This window comes from Syngnathoides biaculeatus, chromosome 1 (genome assembly GCF_019802595.1).
Source record: "Syngnathoides biaculeatus isolate LvHL_M chromosome 1, ASM1980259v1, whole genome shotgun sequence".
NCBI classification, from domain to species: domain Eukaryota; kingdom Metazoa; phylum Chordata; class Actinopteri; order Syngnathiformes; family Syngnathidae; genus Syngnathoides; species Syngnathoides biaculeatus.
In genome coordinates, this window is record NC_084640.1 from 3510720 (window position 1) to 3532031 (window position 21312).

Sequence of the window (21312 nt, forward strand, 5' to 3'; positions counted from 1 at the left end):
GAAGGCCTGTTCAATGTGTTTTAGGCGATTCTTTTTTGTAGCCACGAGAGGGCAGTAGATGTATTGAAAAGAGCAAACAGTCCCTTGTTAATCCGCGAGGAAGAAAGTAGTAGTGAAACCGATCCGGAAAAGATGTGCAGTAGAACATTTTAGAGAAATAATTTAGTGTCTATGGATAAGCGCCATGTTCGAGCAGTTGACGATTATCGTCCAGTTTTTACAAGTGTGAAAGCGTAATCAAGGCCCTCGCTGTTGGGAAGCCATTGACGTTGATTGGGGCTTGGCAGCCAAAACTTCGTAGCAAGAGACCAGCAAGTAGCTGTCAGTCTTAAACCAGAATGGACTCCTGGGTTCAGTTCAACTCGCAAAGCCAAGCCAAGGAGAGGATTATACGGTAATATTATTCACTACCTCGCTGCGTTTGTTACACGCTCAGTATCTTTGATGCGACCGGAAATACTGGGAGTTAGCAACTTTTCAAGAAGTGCCAGTTCGTAAACCTGTCAAATAAAATTTTAGCACATCCATGTCGACTTGTATCGTCTGCAGTTGCGACGCTGACATGGAGGGGTCGGATGTTCTAACATCACGCCAGTCTGTGCACTGTTATAAATACATAAAATCAAAATACATTTACGACGGAGTTCCATTCTTGTGGCTCGAACCTGTGTGCGCCATTCTGACGCGCCATAAATAGTGAATTTAGGTTGTTCCACAAACCTTAAACAGCCCCAATCGAATGTGGGTGCAAAAAAAGTACGGTGGTTGTGACATAATTTCGCATAGCACAAAAAGATAACTATTTATGCCTGATAATTTAGATTGAACCTTACAAGGATGTTTGGGGACTGTGGGAGGAAAACCAAACGGAAACTATGCAATCCCCCCCCAAAAAATATATATTTTTTGCTTTACAGGGCTGCTCAATATGCCTGCACACTACTGGGCTACACACTGCACAAAGGTGGAGCAGGAGCAGAACTTCGCAGAACTGTTAGTCAACTGGAAGCACACATGAGCCTGACGAGGAAGTGTAAGCCAAATACAGTAGAAGCTCTGAAATTGAACCTTTAAGGTGGAGCTGGTTGACTTCAGACAATTTTATTTATTTAATATTGTACAAAAAATGAAATCCCACTCTATACTCGGGCAGTGATTCTTTAGCGTACCACTAGGAGGAGCCCGTGTACCAGTACACCTAGAGAATTATTCATGCAAAGGATGAACTCCGTGTGCAACTTTCGAGGTAAATTCTTCCACTTCATCCAGGTTGTGAATACATTGTGCTTGTGTCTCAGTGCTGCGTCTGGGGAACTCGGTTGAGGCAATGGAGGCAGCAAAGAGGGCTATCCATCTCTCTGACGGCATACTGAGGCTTTGCCTCACAGTCAGCCACCTCAACAGAGCAATGTACTTCGCCTGCGACAATGTCCTCTGGGCGGGGAAGACGGGCCTCATATCCAAACTGGACCAGCACAAGTGGAGCCAGAGATCTTTTAAGTCAGTCCACTTTTCAGTCACTGGTGTTTCCATAACCATGTTTCTCCCATATGGTGGATCTCAGTTTGGTTTACCATTGTACAATTTCGTCTTAACTATGTACACAGCGACCATAACAAGCCATTTTTATAGTGCTCATTGTTTCATTAGTTGCCATTCTGTTCATAGTGTGTACAATGTTTCTGTGCTCATATGTTGCAGGTACTACCTTTTTGCTCTGATCCTCAACCTGACTCGTGATGTGTATGAACTACATCTTCTCATGGAGCGAGAAGGACGCCACAGAGCGGCCAAATCTCCCCCCTCACGTGACCCGGGCCCCACACTGATGGCCCCTGACCTGTCCTCCCCCTCGTCGCCAGCTGCTGCCGCTTCGGCCGCCCTGCCCTACCTGTCCACGTGGCTACATGGGCGGCTCCACCTTTTAGCGACAGTGCTGCACGGCAACCCACCACTTCTGTTGGATCTGCTGAAGAACTCGTGCGACATCTTCATCCCACTGGACCGCCTGGCCATTTACCCCACTGGGACAGGCTTTGTCGGTGCCTGTGGGCTGGCCTCTTCCTTGCTGTCCATCCTCACCATTGTCCATCCCTGGCTTAAACTCAAGCCATGAAGTCATGGATATTGAGGAACGATGACTTAATGGAGTTTCGTTAAGACTTGGATCAGCTCAGAGTCGGTGGTGGGTTGTATATTTGGTACCTGGGCCTTTAGTATAGACTGACCACCTCTTTATACAAGTTGCAATTTTAGAAACTATCAAAAATGAATATAAATGCATGCAACTATGCTCAGTACATTATCTGGAGAATTTGTAAAAGTATTGTGTGTCATTCCCTACAGATGTCTTCTGCTTGTTAAAGTTGGATTGTAACCAAGTTTTCCTCTCGCCAAACAAAAGACAGAGAAATGTTGACATTAAGGGCAGCGTTCTGGCCCTGCAACGATAATCGAAATCTGAATCATTAGTCTCATTGCTAGTAGTCTGTCACTTTGGCAATATTGATTCTAAAGACCAAGGGCAAATTAGATTTATCTGGCAATGCGCAGAGGCTGAAATTTGGAAAAAAATATCTACCATGTACAAGAGATAGTGTTGTCAAGAGAAATCTGACACTCTTCAGACATTAATTTTAAGTCGTAACGACTTAATCTCGTCATTGTCAACATTTTACGCATTTGATTTAGTGGCCCACAGATTGTGTGCATCCTTGTTTGCCATAAATTGTGGTTTTGTAGTAATTTGGTGGTATTTTTTTTTGGGGGGGGGCTTGTTTTTATTGTTCCTACAATTTGCAACGTGTGAAAACAAAAAGGCTATTGTAATATTACTTCAGGGTATGGAGGTTAAGGAGCTGCAAATTTCAACCAGTTCTGACCCAGACTACACATTTGGCAATTTAACTGAAAATAGGTAGATTTTTGGCATCAGATAATCCTTTACAATTGCAGGTAACATATTAAGCCTTGTTGAAATTCTTACACTGGTAACTATGTTGGTTCTGATTTTCCCTCAAAATAGATCTTTATTCAACATGACCCTTTAAATAGGGTTTGTTTTTGTACATGAACAGTTGTCATCCATTTGGTCTCATCAAATTGGTGCTCATTTGACAAGTAATACTGTATTGAGAAAAGGTAATATCTTACATTGAAATAAAATTATTTCTGCCCATTCAGTGAATTTACCATGTTGAGTGGACCATTTTGGCAAATAGAATTTTGCTTCCATTAGGGCAAAGTTTTATTCAGAATAACGCTTAAAAAAAAAAAGTCACATCTGTAGCCAATTCTTTTTTTCTGTACATGTGATCAAAAATCAGAATCCTGCTGGTGTTTTTGTCCCGGTAACATCTGAACAGCTCTCAAATTTAGCAAGAGACTGGAAAGAGGGGATAAAAAAACAAAACATTTAAGTTCACTAAGACAATAACAGTGAGCCATACATCTGTGTCAATCCTGGGTCTCCATGCTGTCATCCTCTCCATCCCCTCCTTCATCCAGAGCCTCATCTTCCTCCTTCCTCTCCGGGGGTTTCTCATAGGCCTTTTCGGAAGGGGTCACTATCACACCGTCCCAAGTAGACATCTCGGTAGCCAGATCTGCAATAATTATCACATAAAATGATTACCTACCACAATGTTTAGGCGTGTATCTATTGTGGCCTATAAATCTTACAACTAGCATCTCCATCCAAGCCGAGGATCTTCCTGAAACCTCCGTGTGACAGGACCCTCACCAGTGTCTGAGCTGTGAAGCACACCATGTCCTGCACAAAATACACAAAGCCACAGAACTTTGTTTCCACAAATAGGATGAAAAACACCAGTTAAGTTAGTTAAGAATGTCACGAGATTAACTAACAAACCAAGGTAAGGGCTTGGTTACGGAACAAATTAAACACAGAAGTCAGGGTTCCAGTGTACAAATAAAGAGACCAAAAAGAAGAGATCTACCTGCTGTTCCAGAGTCATGACTGTGTGCACTCGGAAGTTTCCACTCTCACAGGGGTCAGTGATACCCACCGAACCGGGCAGGAAGAGACCGGCGGCCAACATCTGCAGACACCGCCTTCAAAACATTTCGTAGGAAACAAACGGTGAGATGGTGGTGGGGTTAATTCACAATCTAACATGACAGTGTCTGGAAAAAGGTGAGCAGGAGCTGACCTGTAGGCCACATTTAGAGACAGTGGCTGCCTGGATGGATTATTCATCACTGCAGAATGACCCTGGAACATGCACATCAGGTGTTAGGCTATACACTAAACTAGATTTTACACCAACTTAATTGGTGACATTGGCCGATAAAGAGCATTTATGATGACGCATAATTTGCAAAGCCAATCAATGAGTCATAGACAATTAACAACTCCGTGACGAGGCAGCCAAGGGGGCAAATCAAATATTGTGCACCAAGTAACTCCCAGTGTTTCTTTTCCAGTTTTTTGTCAAGAATCAAGTGGGACACAATTGTGAAGTGGAACGAAATTTATTGGATATTTTAAGCTTTTTTAACAAATAAAATCTGAAAAGGGGGGCATGCAATATTATTGGGGCCCCCTTGCATTAATACTTTGTAACGTCACCTTTTGCTGCAAGTCGCTTGGGGTATGCCTCTCTAAATTTTGCAGATTGAGAGACTGAAATTTATTCTTCCTTGCAAAACAGCTCGAGCTCCGTGAGGTTGGATGGAGAGCGTTTGTGAACAGCAGTCTTCAGCTCCGCCCACAGATTCTTGATTGGATTCAGGTCTGGACTTTGACTTGGCCATTCTAACATCAGGATACATTTTTTGTGAACCATTCCATTGTAGATTTGGCTCTATGTTTTGGATCATTGTTGTTGGAAGATAAATCTGCATCCCAGTCTCAGGTCTTTTGCAGACTCCAACAGGTTTTCTTCCAGAATGGTCCTGCATTTGGCTCCATTCATCTTTCCATCAATTTTAACCATCCTCACTGTCCCTGCTGAAGAAAAGTAGGCCCAAACCATGGGGCTGCTACCACCATGTTTGACACTGGGGATGTTGTGTTCAGGGTGATAAGCTGTGTTGCTTTCATGCCAAACATATCGTTTTGCTGTGGCCAAAAAGTTCAATTTTGTTTTCATCTGACCAGAGCACCTTCTTCCACATGTTTGGTGTGTCTCCCAGGTGGCTTCTGGCAAACTTTAAATGGGACTTTTTATGGATGTCTTGTAGAAATGGCTTTCTTCTTGCCACTCTTCCATAAAGGCCAGATTTGTGCAGTGTATGGTTGATTGTCGTCCTATGGACAGACTCTCCCGCCTCAGCTGTAGAGCTCTGCAGTTCATCTAGAGTGATCATGGGCCTCTTGGCTGCATCTCTGATCCATCTTCTGCTTGTTCGATGTGAAGGTTTAGAGGGACGGTCGGGTCTTGGTAATTTGCAGTGGTTCCATCCATCCATCATCCATCCATCCATCCATCCATCCATCCATCCATCGCTTTTCCAGGTAAGATCGGGGGAAGTAGCTTCAGCAGGGATACCTAGACTTCCCTTTAATCAGCCACTTCTTCCAGCTCTTCCGGAGGGATCCCGAGGCGTTTTGGCTCCTCTCAATGCGGACGAGGAGCAGCTCGACACTGAGCTCATCCCTGATGACCGAGCTTCTAACCCTATCCCTAAGGGAGAGCCCGGACACCCTGCGGAGGAATCTCATTTCGGCCGTTTGTATACGGGAGCTTTTTCTTTCGGTCACGACCCACAGCTCATGCCCATATGAAAGTAGATTGACTGGAAAATTGAGAGCTTGCCCTTTCGACTTAGCTCCCTCTTTACAACAACGGACCGATACAAAGTCCGTGTCACTGCAGGCGCTGCATCGATCTGTCTGTCGATCAACCCGCTCCATTCTTCCCTCACTCGTGAACAAGACCCCAAGATACTTTAACTCCTCCACTTGGGGAAGGATCTCATACCCGACCTGGAGAGGGCACGCCACCCTTTTCTGACTGAGGACCATTGTCTCGGATTTGAAGGTGCTGATTCTCATCTTAGCCGCTTCACACTCGGCTATGAATCGCTCCAGTGAAAGCTGGAGATCATGGCTTGATAAAGACAACAGAACCACATCATCTGCAAAGAGCAGAGATGCGATGCTGAGGCCACCAAACCGGACACAGTCTACGCATCGGCTGCACCTACAAATTCTGTCCATAAAAGTTATGTACAAAATCGGTGACAAAGGGCAGTCTTGGCGGATTCCAACTCTCACCAGAAACGAGTAAAACTTATTATCGGCAATGCGGACCAAACTCTGACCACGGTTGTACAGGGACCGAACAGCTCGTATCAGGGGATTCAGTACCTGATACTCCTGAAGAATACCACACAGGACTCCCCGAGGGACACAGTCGAATGCCTTCTCCAAGTCCACAAAACACATGTAGACTGGTTGGGTGAACTCCCATGGACCCTCGAGGATCCTGCAGAGGGTGTAGAGTTGGTCCACTGTTCCACGGCCAGGACGAAAACCACATTGCTCCTCCTGAATCAAAGTCTCAACTTCCCGATGGACCCTCCTCTCCAATACCCCTGAGTAAGACTTCACCAGGGAGGCTGAGGAGTGTGATCTCTCTATAGTTGGAACACACCCTCCGGTCACCCTTCTTGAAAAGGGGGACCACCAACCCAGTCTGCCAATCCAGCGGCACTGTCCCCGATGTCCACATGATGTTGCAGAGGCATGTCAACCAGGACAGTCAACAACATCCAGAGCCTTTAGGAACACCGGGCGAATCTCATCCACCCCCGGGGCCCTGCCACCAAGGAGCTTTTTAACCACCTCGGTGACCTCAACCCCAGAGATAGAAGAGCCCGTCTCAGAGCACCCAGACTAAGCTTCCTCATGGGAAGGCGTTTTGGTGGAATTGAGGACTTTGAAGTATTCTCCCCACCGACTTCTATCCCGAATTGAGGTCAGCAGCGCCCCGTCCCCACTGTACACAGTGTTGACGGTGCACTGCTCCCCCCTCCCAGGGTTCACACTCAGTCTGACCCCAAAAATTTAAGGGCTTTTTAGGGGCATTCCTAGGGGCTGACACGAAAAATTTAGGGCTGACACAGAAAGAATTTAGGGCCGACAGGGAAAAAATTTAGGGCCATCGTGGGAAATCAAGAGTAAGGAAAAAAGACTTACCCAATGGTGCCATCAACCGTTCTTGGTTCATCAAATGTTCCAGTACCTCAGTACCTGTGACAGTGATCACCTGTCGCCCCTTGTGGTACTTCTCATTGATATGACCATTGTCAACGTCTTCACATAACAGTATACAGAAAAACAGATTCTAACTACAATTGCAACTATATACACAAATGTCTTCTACTGATGTCTGTTTCAGCACCCCTACTCTAGCTCCTTGAGCCTACCCAGTGCCTCCTCTATTTGTTGCTGCAGAGGTGCCCAAGTGGCTCTCTTGTCCTTTGCTCTGCCTCTAAGTGCATTGGCCTCAGTGATAAACCTCAGATTCCTCTTTTCATCTGCCTCCTCACACAGCCTGTCAGCCTTCTCAATAAGCGTAGATATGTCAGTCTCTATTCTGGCTTTTTTGGCTTTGAGGCAGTAGAGATGGCAGCGATGCCAAATGTAGCCTGGTACGAAGTCTTCCTTTCCCTACAGTGGTGGTTTTTAGCAATGTCACTGTCTGGGAACATGACTGCACACACTTTCGAATTATTTTCACAAGAGTTGTAACTGTAATGCCTGCAGATCACTTTTAAAGTCCACACGATCTCTGCCTTTAATGAGTCAGTCTTCGTGTATTGAACTACGTTCATAAAGCCTGACTTCTGGCTGGACAACTGTAGGTGCGCATTAGGGATCGCAACCGGTTACAAATAACCGGTTATAACCGTTTTTTCTAAAACCGAAACCGTAATCGGACTTTCGAAATCGGTTAAAATTTCCAATCATTTCTTCCGGTTCCAGTACTCCACATTGTGCTATTTTTTCAACATCATTTCCACTTTTTTCAAGTTTCGCTGTAAGAGTAATGTTGGACTCAAAAGAACATTCAGTTAAATCAAAGAAACATCAAACATGGCATCGAGGAAACGCTCCAAAGTATGGGAGTAAACTTGTTTTATTGGCAGACATCGAAACACTACTCGCATTACGGGGGGAACTCTGTGAACTCGTCACTCCGGAAGAGCAACAACAAAAACAGTCCGTGCGGAACACCGCACCCCAAGTCGAGGTCCCGCGGGTGAATTATGTAAACCACTATGGTACCGGTTTTAAAACCGGTTAATCGCTTTTTTTTTTTTTTTTTTTTGCTACAGCTGTTCGGTTAAAACCGGTTATGAAAGTAAGCGTTTTTTTGCGATCCCTAGTGCGCATGCACTGCTATATTTTAGAAACAGATTCATACCAACGGAAGATGAGAGAGTCTTCGCCAAATCAGCGTGTCTCCTGTTTTTCCGGTGCGACTTTTAGGAGCCCCTAAATGCACCTTCGAAAATGTAGGGGTTTTTAGGGACTTTTAGGGCCGCGTGCGAACCCTGTCTCCTGAGACGCCGGACAGTGGACCAGAATTTCCTCAAAGTTGTTCTCCATGGCCTCACCGAACTCCTCCCACACCTGGGTTTTTGCCTCAGCGATCACAGAAGCTGCATTCCACTTGACCAGCCAATACCTATCAACTGCCTCGGGAATCCCACAGGCCAGAAATGCCCAATAGGACTCCTTCTTCAGCCTGACAGGATCCCTCACTGTTGGTGTCCACCAACGTGTTCGTAGGTTGCCGCCACGACAGGCACCGACCATCTTACAGCCACAGCTCCGGTCAGCCGCCTCAGTAATGGAGGCGCGGAACATCGTCCACGTCCACATTCAATACCCCCCGCCTCCTCTGGGACGTGAGCAAAGTTCTTTTGGAGGTGAGAGTTGAAATTCCTTCTGACAGGGGAATCTGCCAACCATTCCCAACAGACCCTCACAATAGTTTGGGCCTGCCACGTTGGACTGGCATCTCCCCCCACCAATCGGAGCCAACTGACCACCAGGTGGTGATCAGTTGACAGCTCCGTCCCTCTCTTTACCTGAGTGTCCAAGACATGCGGTCGCAAGTCCAACGACACAACTACAAAGTTGATCATCGAACTGCGACCTGGTGCCATGTGGACATGTGAACACCCTTATGCCTGAACATTGTGTTTGTTATGGACAATCCGCGATGAGCACAGAAGTCCACTAACAGAACACCACTCGTGTTCTGATCGAGGGGGGCCGTTCTTCCCAATCACGCCCTTCCAGGTCTCACTGTCATTGAAGTCCCCCAATGGAATGATGAAGTCGCCAGAGGGGGCGCTCTCCGGCACTCCCTCTAAGGACTCCAAAAAGGGTGGGTCCACTGCATGCTGTTGGTGCATCAGCACAACAGTCAGGACCCGTCCCTCTACCTGCAGGCAGAGGGAGGCTACCCTCTTATCCACTGGGGTAAACCCCAACATACAGGCCCCGAGCCGTGAAGCAATAAGTATACCCACACCTGCTCGGCGTCTCTCTCCGTGGGCAACTCCAGAGTGGAACAGAGTCCAACCCCTCTCAAGAGGAGTGGTGCCAGAGCCCAAGTGGTGCGTAGAGGCGACTCCCACTATATCTAGTCGGAACGTCTTGACCACATGCACCAACTCCACTACATGCACCAACCAGCTCCTTCCCTGCTAAAGAGGTGGCATTCCATGTCCCTAGAGCTAGTTTCTGTAGCTGGGGATCGGTTTGCCAAGGTCCCTGCCTATGGCCACATCCCAGCTCACATTGCACCCGACTCCTATGGCCCCTCTCACAGGTGGTGAACCATGGGAAGGGCAACCCATTTTACCCTTTCGGGCTGTGCCGGGCCGAGCCCCATGAGTGCACTCCCGGTCACCAGGCGCTCGGCCTTCGAGCCCCACCTCCAGGCCTGGCTGCAGACGGGGCCCCCGGTAACCTGCGTCAGGACAAGGAAAACCAAGATTCAATTTTTGTAGTCATCATAGGGGTTTTGGAGTCGTACTTTGTCTGGTCCCTCACCTAGGACCTGTTTGCCATGGATGACCCTACCAGGAGGATGAAGCCCCAGACAATTTACCTCCTCTGTTCTCTTTCCATTTCAATATGATTGCTTGCTCATTGCTCCTTGAGATGTTTAAAGCTTGGGAAATATTTTTGTATCCAAATCCGGCTTTAAATTTCTCCAAAACAGTGTCTCGGACCTGTCTTCATGATGCTCTCTGCACTTTAAACAGAACCCTGAAACTATCACAAAGCAGGTGCATTTATACGGATACTTGTTTACACACAGGTGGATTCTATTTAATCATCATCGGTCAACATTGGATCATTCAGAGATCCTCACTGAGGTTCTGGAGTGAGTTTGCGGCACTGAAAGTAAAGGGGCCGAATAATATTGCATGCGCCACTTTTTCATTTTTTTTTAATTTGTTAAAAAAAAGTATAAAACATCCAATAAATTTCATTCCGCTTAATAATTGTCCAACTTGTTGATTCTTGACAAAATGTTTATTTTATATCTCTATGTTTGAAGCCTGAAATGTCCCGAAAGGTTGAAAAGTGCAAGGGGGCCGAATACTTTCACAAGGGACTGTAGATCCAAAACAATTGCTGTGATTATATAGTCAGCGACCAGTAATTTCCGCGACAAAATACGAACATTCAATAACAACTTGACAGTCTTGTATATTGTGTATGAGTTTACCAGTAAGTCCAAAATCCATGGAGTGAGAGGCTCAAAGCCAGGGAAGCGCAGCCTGAGGTCCTTCAGAAGGCGGATCAACACTTTAACCCTGAATATCAGGAAATGACGCAAAACCTTTTGGTGAAGGCTTTTGGAGAATGCCAAGTATTATCAAAAGCAAAAGGGACCTCACGTGGATTGAGAAGCATTTTCCTCAAACCACCGGGCGTGGCGGATAGCAGCGAGGGCGCTTTGCAGAACTTTGATGTCCACTGCAGAGGAAACAGTAAAATAACTTAACAGGCATGACTTGTCTTTTATGTATGTGAGCATGTGGGTGTGGCTTGTACAGTGTAGCTCTGGGTCCAGTTTGCGTAGGTTGGGAGGGACGGTGGTGATGAGGATCTTAACAGTAGCGTCCGCTGAGCTGATCTCAAAGCCTGTCTCGTTGGTCAGCATTGACAGCACTGATAAACACATCAAATTTTCAAGTAGATGGATGGATGGATTTTCACTATGTTTTAAGTGCTCCAGGGATACCTTCAGCAGGGTCTTGGGTGCGAAGAGTATCCACCACTTTGTTGCCCAGGGCTGCAACAGCCTCCACTAAAACACAGAATCAAACTTAAGGGAGAATAGGTTTTTTTTTTTTTTTTACAATTCATTATAGTGCCATGGTGTCTTAACATATTCCAATATTAAGACATCTGGATGTAAAAATGCATAGTATTTTTCCATTTTGCCTTTATACTGTGAAACTAGTTTCTTTGTGCAAATGGTCAATATTGAGCATCGTGAAATACAGAATAGCTTCGTTAAGCCTCTGAAAGATGGACTTCAACCGACATACATAATTTGTTTAATAACAATGGAATTACACAATTACATAACACTCTGCACCTGAATAGAGTAAAACTGGATTCACATGAGGCGGCACGGTGACCGACTGGTTAAAGAGTGTCTGCCTCACATTTCTGAGGATCGGAGTTCAAATCCTGGCCCTGCCTGTAAAGAGTTTGCATGTTTTCCCCGTGCATGCATGGGTTTTCTCCAGCTACTCCTGCCCCCTCCCTCATACCAAAAACATGTAGTCCCTAAATTTCCCTTGGGTGTGATTGTGAGTACAAATGGTTGATTGTTCCTGTGTGTCCTGCAACTCCCTGGCAATCAGTTCAGGTTGTACCCCGCCTCCTGTCCAAAGATCATTTTAACACGGTGTTGTGGGCAGAAATTCGAATAATTCCTTTAGTTTTATGCTTTTATAGCCTAAATTTCTTTGGAAAATTTCCTTTCGATGGGGAAAAGGCCCAGTGAAGAGATTGAAGAAGAGCCTACAACTTCCAAGAAAAAGAAAGTTATTAAGCACATCAAAACACTCCTTTAACTCGCACTCTTTTTAGGAGCTTTGTGAAGAGATTTTCTTACACACGGGAATAAGATGGTTATCCAGAGGGAAATCGCTCACAGGCGTGTTCATATTATGAGAGCTACTGCAAAGATTTCTCTCATTTCGGACATATCTGTGAACCGGGGTTTTCTGGGGTGACAGCAACCAAAACAAAACAACGTAATAAGACTGGATATATCTCACTGGAGAGAAACAAGCTCAGGGCTCCCATTGATTTAACGTTATGGTAAGTTAAAATTTTCATGCACTTTAAATTCATTTTCGTGGCGTATCTGTATCTTAGTTTGAAGGCTTGTTAAAACGTTACTCCACCGACCAGTTGAGAGAGAGCTAGGGGTGTGGTTGCCAAAAGAGGGAAATGGTTCAAACTGACAAATTTATTTCAGCTTTTGAAAAATAACATTCATGGAGTGTTTAAAAAAAAAAAAGTTGAACTGTTGTGTAGGTATATTTAGATAAAAGAGAATGACATTTGGAATGGCTGGTTCTTGTTCTTTATTTTTCCGTGTGTATTTTTTACGTTTATTGTATTTATTTCATTATTATATTCTCATTTTAGTATTCATTACCATGTTTATTGTATTCGATATTCAATACAAACGATTTTCAAAACACCGGTCCCTGCACTCACATGTTGGAAGAATCTTGAGGATCACAACCAGATCAGCGACATTGTGGCCGGTTGTCATTGTACCCTTTTTGTATGAGCCCACCTGACGCACTTCTTCAATTTGCTGCAAAGGAAAACACATTTCAGCATTGACATGTTAACTATGTACTTCACAGTAGTATTTTTTTTTTTTTTTTGATGGATTTGACCCTTTGGTAACCATGAAAATGTGACAAAGTTGCTTTTTCAAGGCAAATTCTCAAAATTACAAATTAGAGAAATTTGTTAACCAAAAGGTTTGTAATCCCAGAACACAACGCGGACAAACATTATTGTCACTACTGAATGAAAAACAAAAACTGCCATAACCCCATAAAATTACATCATCGCACAGCACAAGAAGGCACACTCACTGTCGTACCACCAGTTTTCATTGGGTGGTTTTACAATCAGTGTCTGAGTTACGATGTGGGAGAGTTATGACCGCCCATACTCACGACCACGTCCGGCAGATGCCTATTAGGTATGATTTTAAAGTAAAGTGCATGAGATAGTTGTGGCAACATTACATTGTCTGCGACAGTTATGGCAGTGCAGCATCTCACAATAACAGCAGCATTCGAACACTTCACTAAGTAAATAGATACCGCCACAGTAACATCTCTTTTTATACAGTACAATTTTATATTAATTTACTGTAAAAATAAAAAAAAATCTTGAATTCGCTCGTGAATGATCCGATTCCCATATCCCTCCGTGTAACTGATAGCTTGTAGTTTAAACTGTGCTTCGTAAAAGTGTCTCTTTGTTGGTGCCATTTATGGGGGTGCTTAGCCAACACGATGTTGTTTTGCACAAAACACATATTGGCATTATATACCTTCTGGGGGTGTGGGGGTGCCTTGAGTGTCCTCTCCCACGCCCACTTTTCCTCGATATAAGCAGCGTGTCGGCAGGAAATGCTGCCAGTCAGTTATGGGTTTTGGACGTCGGTGCACACATAAGGCACTCTGCATTATAAGGTGCCCAATCCATTTTGGAGAAAATGTAAGACTTTTAAGTGTGTCTTATAGTCGTGAAACACTACGCGAGTACAGTACAATCTTGGTTCTCGACCACAATCCGTTCCAGAAGTGATTTGTTTGAAATCCAAATCGATATTTACCATTCCAATTAATGGAAAAAGAAATAATGCGTTCCAAGCGTAAAAAATTGGCTTTTTAAAGCATTTAGTTTTAATTGTTTCTGATGATAAACTGCATAGTACAAATATACGTATAGTTTAAATATTTATACTATACTATATAAATACTTTATATAATGAAATAATTTAATACATTTTTTTTTGCTTAAAATGTATGCTATTAGTGGTAAAGTAAGCTAGGTTGGGAGTGCATTGGCGTATCTGTAGGGACTCAGCCCCCATCCTTGTAAACTTTTTTTTTTTATTGACAAAATTGGAGAATAACTTTAAACAAGCAATAATGGCGGGGGGAAAAAAGCTAAGAAAATTGCTTTTTATTTTTACAAAAAGTGTTCTTCTTTTCCTTTCAGCTTGTCCCGTTAGGGGTCACCACAGTGTGTCATCTTTTGCCATCTTAGCCTATCTTCTGCATCTTCCTCTCTAACCCCAACTGCCCTCATGTCTTCCCTCACAAAATCCATAAACCTTCTCTTTGGTCTTCATCTTGCTCTTTTGCCTGGCAGCTCCATCCTCAGCACCCTTTCACCAATATACTCACTCTCTCGCGTTTGAACATGTCCAAACCAGCGAAGTCTGCTCTCTCGAATCTTGTCTCCAAAACATCCAACTTTGGCTGTCCCTCTAATGAGCTCATTTCTAATCCTATCCAACCTGCTGACTCCGAACGAGAACCTCAACATCTTCATTTCTGCTACCTCCACTTCTGCTTCCTGTTGTTTCTTCACTGGCACCGTCTCTAATCCGTACATCACCACTGTTTTGTAAACTTTGCCCTTCATCCTAGCAGAGACTCTTCTGTCACACAACACACCAGATACCTTTCGCCTGCTGTTCCAACCTGCTTGGACCTGTTTCTTCACTTCCTTACCACACTCACCATTGCTCTGGATTGTTGACCCTAAATATTTGAAGTCCTCCACCCTCGCTATCTCTTCTCCCTGTAGCCTCACTCTTCCGCCTCCACCTTTCTCATTCACGCACATATATTCTGTTTTACTCCGGCTAATCTTCATTCCTCTCCTTTCCAGTGCATGTCTCCATCTTTCTAATTGTTCCTCTGCATGCTCCCTGCTTTCACTGCATATCACAATATCATCTGCGAACATCATGGTCCAAGGGGATTCCAGTCTAACCTCATCTGTCAGCCTATCCATTACCACTGCAAACAGGAAGGGGCTCAGAGGTGATCCCTGATGCAGTCCCACCTCCACCTTAAATTCTTCTGTCACACCTAAGGCACACCTCACCATTGTTCTGCTGCCATCATACATGTCCTGTACTATTTTAACATACTTCTCTGCCACACCCGACTTACGCATGCAGTACCACAGTTCCTCTCTTGGTACTTCGTCATAAGCTTTCTCTAGATCCACAAAGAAACAATGTAGCTCCTTATGACCTTCTCTGTACTTTTCCACTAGCATCCTCAAGGCAAATAATGCATCTGTGGTACTCTTTCTAGGCATGAAACCATACTGTTGCTCGCAGATACTTACTTCTGTCCTGAGTCTAGCCTCCACTACTCTTTCCCATAACTTCATTGTGTGGCTCATCAACTTTATTCCTCTATAATTCCCACAGCTCTGAACATCCCCTTTGTTCTTAAAATGGGAACTAGAACACTTTTCCTCCATTCTTCAGACATCTTTTCGCCCACTAGTATTCTGTTGAATAAGTTGGTCAAAAACTCCACAGCCATCTCTCCAAATTGCTTCCATACCTCCACCGGTATGTCATCAGGACCAACTGCCTTTCCATTTTTCATCCTTTGCAGTGCCTTTCTAACTTCCCCCTTACTAATCATTGCCACTTCCTGGTCCTTCACACTTGCCTCATCAATTCTTCCTTCTCTCTCATTTTCTTCATTCATCAACTTATCAAAGTATTCTTTCCATCTATTTAGCACACTACTGGCACCAGTCAACACATTTCCATCTCTATCCTTAATCACCCTTACCTGCTGCACATCTTTCCCATCTCTATCCCTCTGTCTGGCCAACCTTTTCTCCTTTCATGTCCAACCCAGTGTACATGTCTTCATATGCATCTTGTTTAGCCTTTGCCACCTCTACTTTTGCCCTACGTTGCATCTCGGTGTACTCCTTTCGCCTCTCCTCAGTCCTCTCAGTGTCCCACTTCTTCGCTAATCTCGTTTCTTGTATGACTCCCTGTATTTTGGGGTTCCACCACCAAGTACTCTCCAGCATGTCTCTCTGATTACCTTGACAGGGTTCATATTCAGTCTGACCAAAAAAATTTAAGGGCTTTTAAGAGGCATTCTTAGGGGCTGACACGGAAAAAATTTAGGGCAGACACGAAAAACTTTGGGCCCTTGTGGGAAATCAACAGTAGGGAAAAAAAGACTCACCCAATGGTGGCATCAACCATTCTTAGTTCATCAAATTTTCCAGTACCTCAGTACCTGTGACAGTGATCACCTGTCGCCCCTTGTGGTACTTCTCATTGATATGACCATTGTCAACGTCTTCACATAACAGTATACAGAAAAACAGATTCTAACTACAATTGCAACTATATACACAAATGTCTTCTACTGATGTCTGTCTCAGCACCCCTACTGTAGCTCCTTAAACCTACCCAGTCCCTCCTCTATTTGTTGCTGCAGAGGTCCCAAAGTGGCTCTCTTGTCCTTTGCTCTGCCTCTGAGTGCATTGGCCTCGGTGATAAACCTCAGATTCCTCTTTTCTTCTGCCTCCTCACACAGCCTGTCAGCCTTCTCAATAAGCGTCGATATGTCAGTCTCTATTCTGGCTTTTTTGGCTTTGAGGCAGTAGAGATGAAAAGTGGGCAGCGATGCCAAATGTAGCCACGTACGAAGTCTTCCTTTCCCCACACTGGTAGTTTTTAGCAATGTCACTGTCCGGGAACATGACTGCAAACACTTTCGAATTATTTTCACAAGAGTTGTAACTGTAATGCCTGCAGATCACTTTTAAAGTCCACACGATCTCTGCCTTTAACGAGTCCGTCTTCGTGTATTGAACTTCGTTCATAAAGCCTGACTTCTGGCTGGTTGAAGTCGATGGGTGGACAACTGTAGGTGCGCATGCACTGCTAGTACAACTGCCTGAAGTTGATGCTTCACTATCTTGATATTTTAGAAACAGATTCATACCAACGGAAGATGAGAGAGTCTTCGCCAAATCAGCGTGTCTCCATTTTTTCCGGTGCGACTCCAACGCTTTGATGTCCATCTTTTCAAGCTGGTAACTCTGCTTGCACAGATGGCAGTACAACGTGCCGATCTTTTTGATCTCGACAAACCCAGCTCCCAAACTCCTTACTTTCAACCCAAGCTTCTTGAAAAATGCACTTCCCCGTGATACAAGTTGGATCGATGAAAGAACTACGCTACGTCGTAACGAAGACGAAGTGAAATGCCTACTCGCGGAAGTAAACAATGGAATATCGACAAGATGGCGACTAGTTGTCAACAGGGTGACTTCTGTTGACAATTTCCAGCTGTTTTGGATGCCAGACAGATCGCTTTTTTTTTTAAATAAAATATATTTTTTTAGGGAGAATTTTGGCGGTAGAGGTCCTCCCTTTGATTTTTTTTTAATTTAACGCCTTTTTAGGGGCTTGACCGGTTTTCGCAGATTTTTAAAGGACTTTTAGGAGCCTCTAAATGCACCTTCGAAAATTTAGGGGTTTTTAGGAACTTTTAGGGTCGCGTGCGAACCCTGTTTAAGGACTTTTAGGAGCCCCTAAATGCACATTCGAAAATTTAGGGGTTTTTAGGGACTTTTAGGGCCGCGTGCGAACCCTGCTTGGCTGTCGTAATCCAGTCTTCCGGGAGCTTCTGCTGTTCATCGAGAGCCTGTCTCACCTCTTTCCGAAAGGCCGCACAACATTCTTCCTTTCTCAGCTTCCACCACATGGTTCTCTGCTCTACCTTTGTCTTCTTAATCTTCCTACCCACCACCAGAGTCATCCTACACACCACCATCCTATGCTGTCGAGCTACACTCTCCCCTACCACTACTTTGTTTTTACAAAAGGCACATAAAAAAACATTAACTCAAGTTAATGAAATCTTTGAAACAAAATAAAAATGCAGAAATGTTGATGCAACAAAGTTCACAAGAAAAAAGCAATTCAAAACTATCAAATCTCTTTGGTGGGGTTGACTTGCCCTGTGGAAGTTCTTTTCCCAATTAATTTATCTAGTACCACTTCTTTGGAGCCATGATTGGGGGTTAATAGTCCTCAATAGGAAGAAAAAAAAACTGTCAGTAAATGTAGCTACCGGGGCATGTCTGCGTATAGAGGCTGCATTATACACAATAACAAAGCGCGTCGCGGGTCAGCTGGTCGGGCTGCGCACGTTATGTTATTTCTGGGGCGTTCCAATTCACAATAACAATGCGAGTCGTGGGTCAGCTGGTCGGGCCGCATAAGTTATTTTATTTCTGAGTTTTTTCCCGAGCACCCCAATTCATAATAACATAGCACGTTGTGGGTCATCTGGTCGGTCGTGCGCGTTATGTTAGTTCTGTTTTTTTTTCGGGGGCGTTCGAGTACTGGATTTTCGTTCGAGGAAGGAAATCTTTCTGGAAATTTTCGCTCGAAAGCAGATTTGTTCGAGAGGGGGGACGTTCGAGAACAGAGTATACACTGTACTTAGAAATGCAATAAATTGATATCCTAGAGAAGGGGTGGCAAACAGTCCTGCCACAGTGTTGAACAGATAATATTGGACATTAGCATGGCTACTGATTCACAGTTGCACTCAGACCTCCTATCATGTGAGTATTTTAGTGTTTCATTACATGAGAATTATGGCATACAAGACTTGGTTGAACTGGTGCTTTGCCTAAGTGAGAGAGCACACAATCTGATTATTTTTTAACTACTGGCCTGTGGTCTTTGTAATATGTAGAAGTGGATTTTTCTCATTTTGTTGGTGTGTGACATTTACAATAAATGTGGTTGACCAAAGGTATGTGAGTAAAGGGAATGCTATCCATGTATATGAGATGATTCTTTGATGTGTATGATGTCGCTCTTTGGGGTAACGGATGAAAAAATGTGGCTCTTCATATCTGACTGGTTGGCCACTCCTACCATAGAGTATAACCCTTGTGTCAGCCATTTTGTATATGCTCCGATCTACCACCAGTCTGACTTATGACTGGTTTGTCGGAACCAATAAAGTTGTAACTCAGATACTGTTTGTATTTGCTGTGATTATGCCCTTTCTCTTGCATTGGTGTTGGAGTATGTAGCATGCTCAAACTGCAGTCAAGTTTACAGCTAAAATTATTCCATGATTTTATAACAGTAATTAAAATATTGATTGAGATATTACTCACCACTTCAAAATTACCAGGTGCAACAATCAGGTTATCGATGACATTGTTGATCTTCGTGACCAGTGACAAGATGGACGACTGTAAGTGTAGATACAGACAGTTAAAACGCAAGTCATATCATGTACTTTGCAATTGAAACATGTTTGAACAACGGTAAGTCATAGTGAATATGACAATGCTGTGACTGACCTGTTCTGTCGGCGTCGGACTAAGGTCTTGATTTCTTTTGAGCAAACACTCACTAAAAGCACTCTCATCAGGTGCTGGTTTCACTCTGGGGAAGGCCATCTCACACTGGCGAGAAACATTATTTCTTGGAATATAAACTACATGAATGACACAATCAAGTCACAAAAAAACTATGGAATGCTGAAATTATAGTTGTAAGCCAGGAATGATGACACTCATGAAAAAAGGGGCTAAATGAATTGATCAACATTTTGCAAATTTGTCAAAAATCTCCAGCTCACTATGAGTCATTATTAAAAAAATATATCACTATTTTGACGTTGTTTGAGTCGGTGCTTTTAGAATAGTTATTGAGTCACTACTCTGTTCTTTTAGCAGTAACTTGGAGTGGATTTATACAGCATGGTGCAAGTAGTGCAATTCAGACATGGGGTTTTTCAACACAAACTCAAGACATCTCACCACATTTTATTACATTGAACAATTTTAAAAATGAACTCATAAACCTGACATTATGCTGTAAAAGCAAATATGACATAATTGCCATGCGATTCAGTCAATATTTTATGTACTTACCACATAAAAATCGAACGGGATGTGTGGAACAAATGGACGATACCTAAATAGGGAATGAAACATACAAAGTTATGTATTACCTTAACAGCAAAGGAAAAATACCAAATGTAAACAATATACAGAATGAAATATCATATTAACGGGTGATGTATAATTACTACCGTGTGGTACATAATAATCATATACTAAGCGACAACTGATTTTTGTTAATATCTGCAACATTATCCGTTACTAGCACAGCAACCTGGCAGCTCAACTCACCCTTGGACCATTCCTCCACGGGACCCAAAGCGGCCTCCTCTACCCCTGCCGCGGTCCCCTCTGAACACAAACATAAAATCGTTTCTGAAATGTTCGTGTCAGAAATTTTAGGGGGAAATGTGTATTGATATAAACACGTGTCAAGTGAGTCCTTCATTCATTCAATCACCCACCCAGCGAGCTAGCAACCATCTTGGCGAATAGATATGCTAACCGGTAAATTATTCATCTAGATTTACAACAAGCGGAATTATAGGAACTCAAATATAAACGGACACATTGAGACACTCGAGCTAAATTGGACCCAGAATGTACAATACATATTTAAAAAAAAAATCCTTTCTGAACATCACTGGCCAATTTTAGGCTAAGCTATCGCCCGCAATAATGTGAAGCCAGGAGAACAAAAGATTGGGAAAACAATTAACAAATTCCTGCACAATAGAGTCAATCACACATGAATACAAGCTTTGAGTATAAACAGTTTACTTTCCTACCTCATTGCGTACGACGTTTTGGCAACGAACCGAAAACAAATTTGCAGGAGAATTGAGACAAGCGCCTTCGAAGGTTCGGCAAACACTTCCCCTTTCTTCTTCGATGTTTTTGTTAATTAACCATTGGGAGCAATACTGCCACCGTCTGGTTCGGGTCAGTAAATGCGTACGGTCACTGAAAAACGGCACCTCACAAATGTTATTCATGCTGACTGGTTAAACATGGGCGGCATGGTGGATAGCTGTTGAGAGTTGGCCTCACAGTTCTGAGGACAGGGGTTCAAATTCCGGCCTCGTCCTTGTGGAGTTTGCATGTTCTCCCCATGCCTGCGTGGGTTTTCTCCGGGCACTCCGGGTTCCTCCTACATCGCCAAACATGCATTAATCGGAATCTCTAAATTGTCCCTAGGTGTGATTGTGAGTTGGATGGATGGATTGGTTCAACATTTCAATGGACACATTCAGAAAGTCTTACCAGAGGGGTCTAACCTGTTCTTCATGTATTGGTGCATCAAAGGGGAGACCAAA

General features: G+C 43.8%; 2 protein-coding genes across 2 annotated transcripts; one reads left to right on the forward strand and one right to left on the reverse strand.

The window, feature by feature from the left end:
- Positions 1-74: 74 nt before the first annotated feature.
- On the forward strand, positions 75-2297 carry pex11b (peroxisomal biogenesis factor 11 beta). The gene is made up of 4 exons (XM_061830620.1): positions 75-394; positions 918-1033; positions 1299-1500; positions 1702-2297. Exons 1-4 carry the CDS (start codon positions 339-341, stop codon positions 2114-2116), a joined length of 789 nt encoding a protein of 262 aa, XP_061686604.1. The 5' UTR covers positions 75-338; the 3' UTR covers positions 2117-2297.
- A 987-nt stretch (positions 2298-3284) lies between these two features.
- On the reverse strand, positions 3285-20940 carry ilf2 (interleukin enhancer binding factor 2). Its single transcript, XM_061830368.1, has 14 exons — positions 20785-20940; positions 20288-20347; positions 20027-20069; positions 19451-19555; positions 19262-19339; positions 12743-12845; positions 11244-11309; positions 11054-11170; positions 10897-10975; positions 10725-10812; positions 4173-4234; positions 3960-4074; positions 3682-3772; positions 3285-3605 (listed from the first exon to the last, which is right to left on the reverse strand). The coding sequence occupies exons 1-14, from the start codon at positions 20787-20789 to the stop codon at positions 3457-3459; spliced, it is 1161 nt and encodes a 386-aa protein (XP_061686352.1). The 5' UTR covers positions 20790-20940; the 3' UTR covers positions 3285-3456.
- Between the last annotated feature and the right edge of the window lie 372 nt (positions 20941-21312).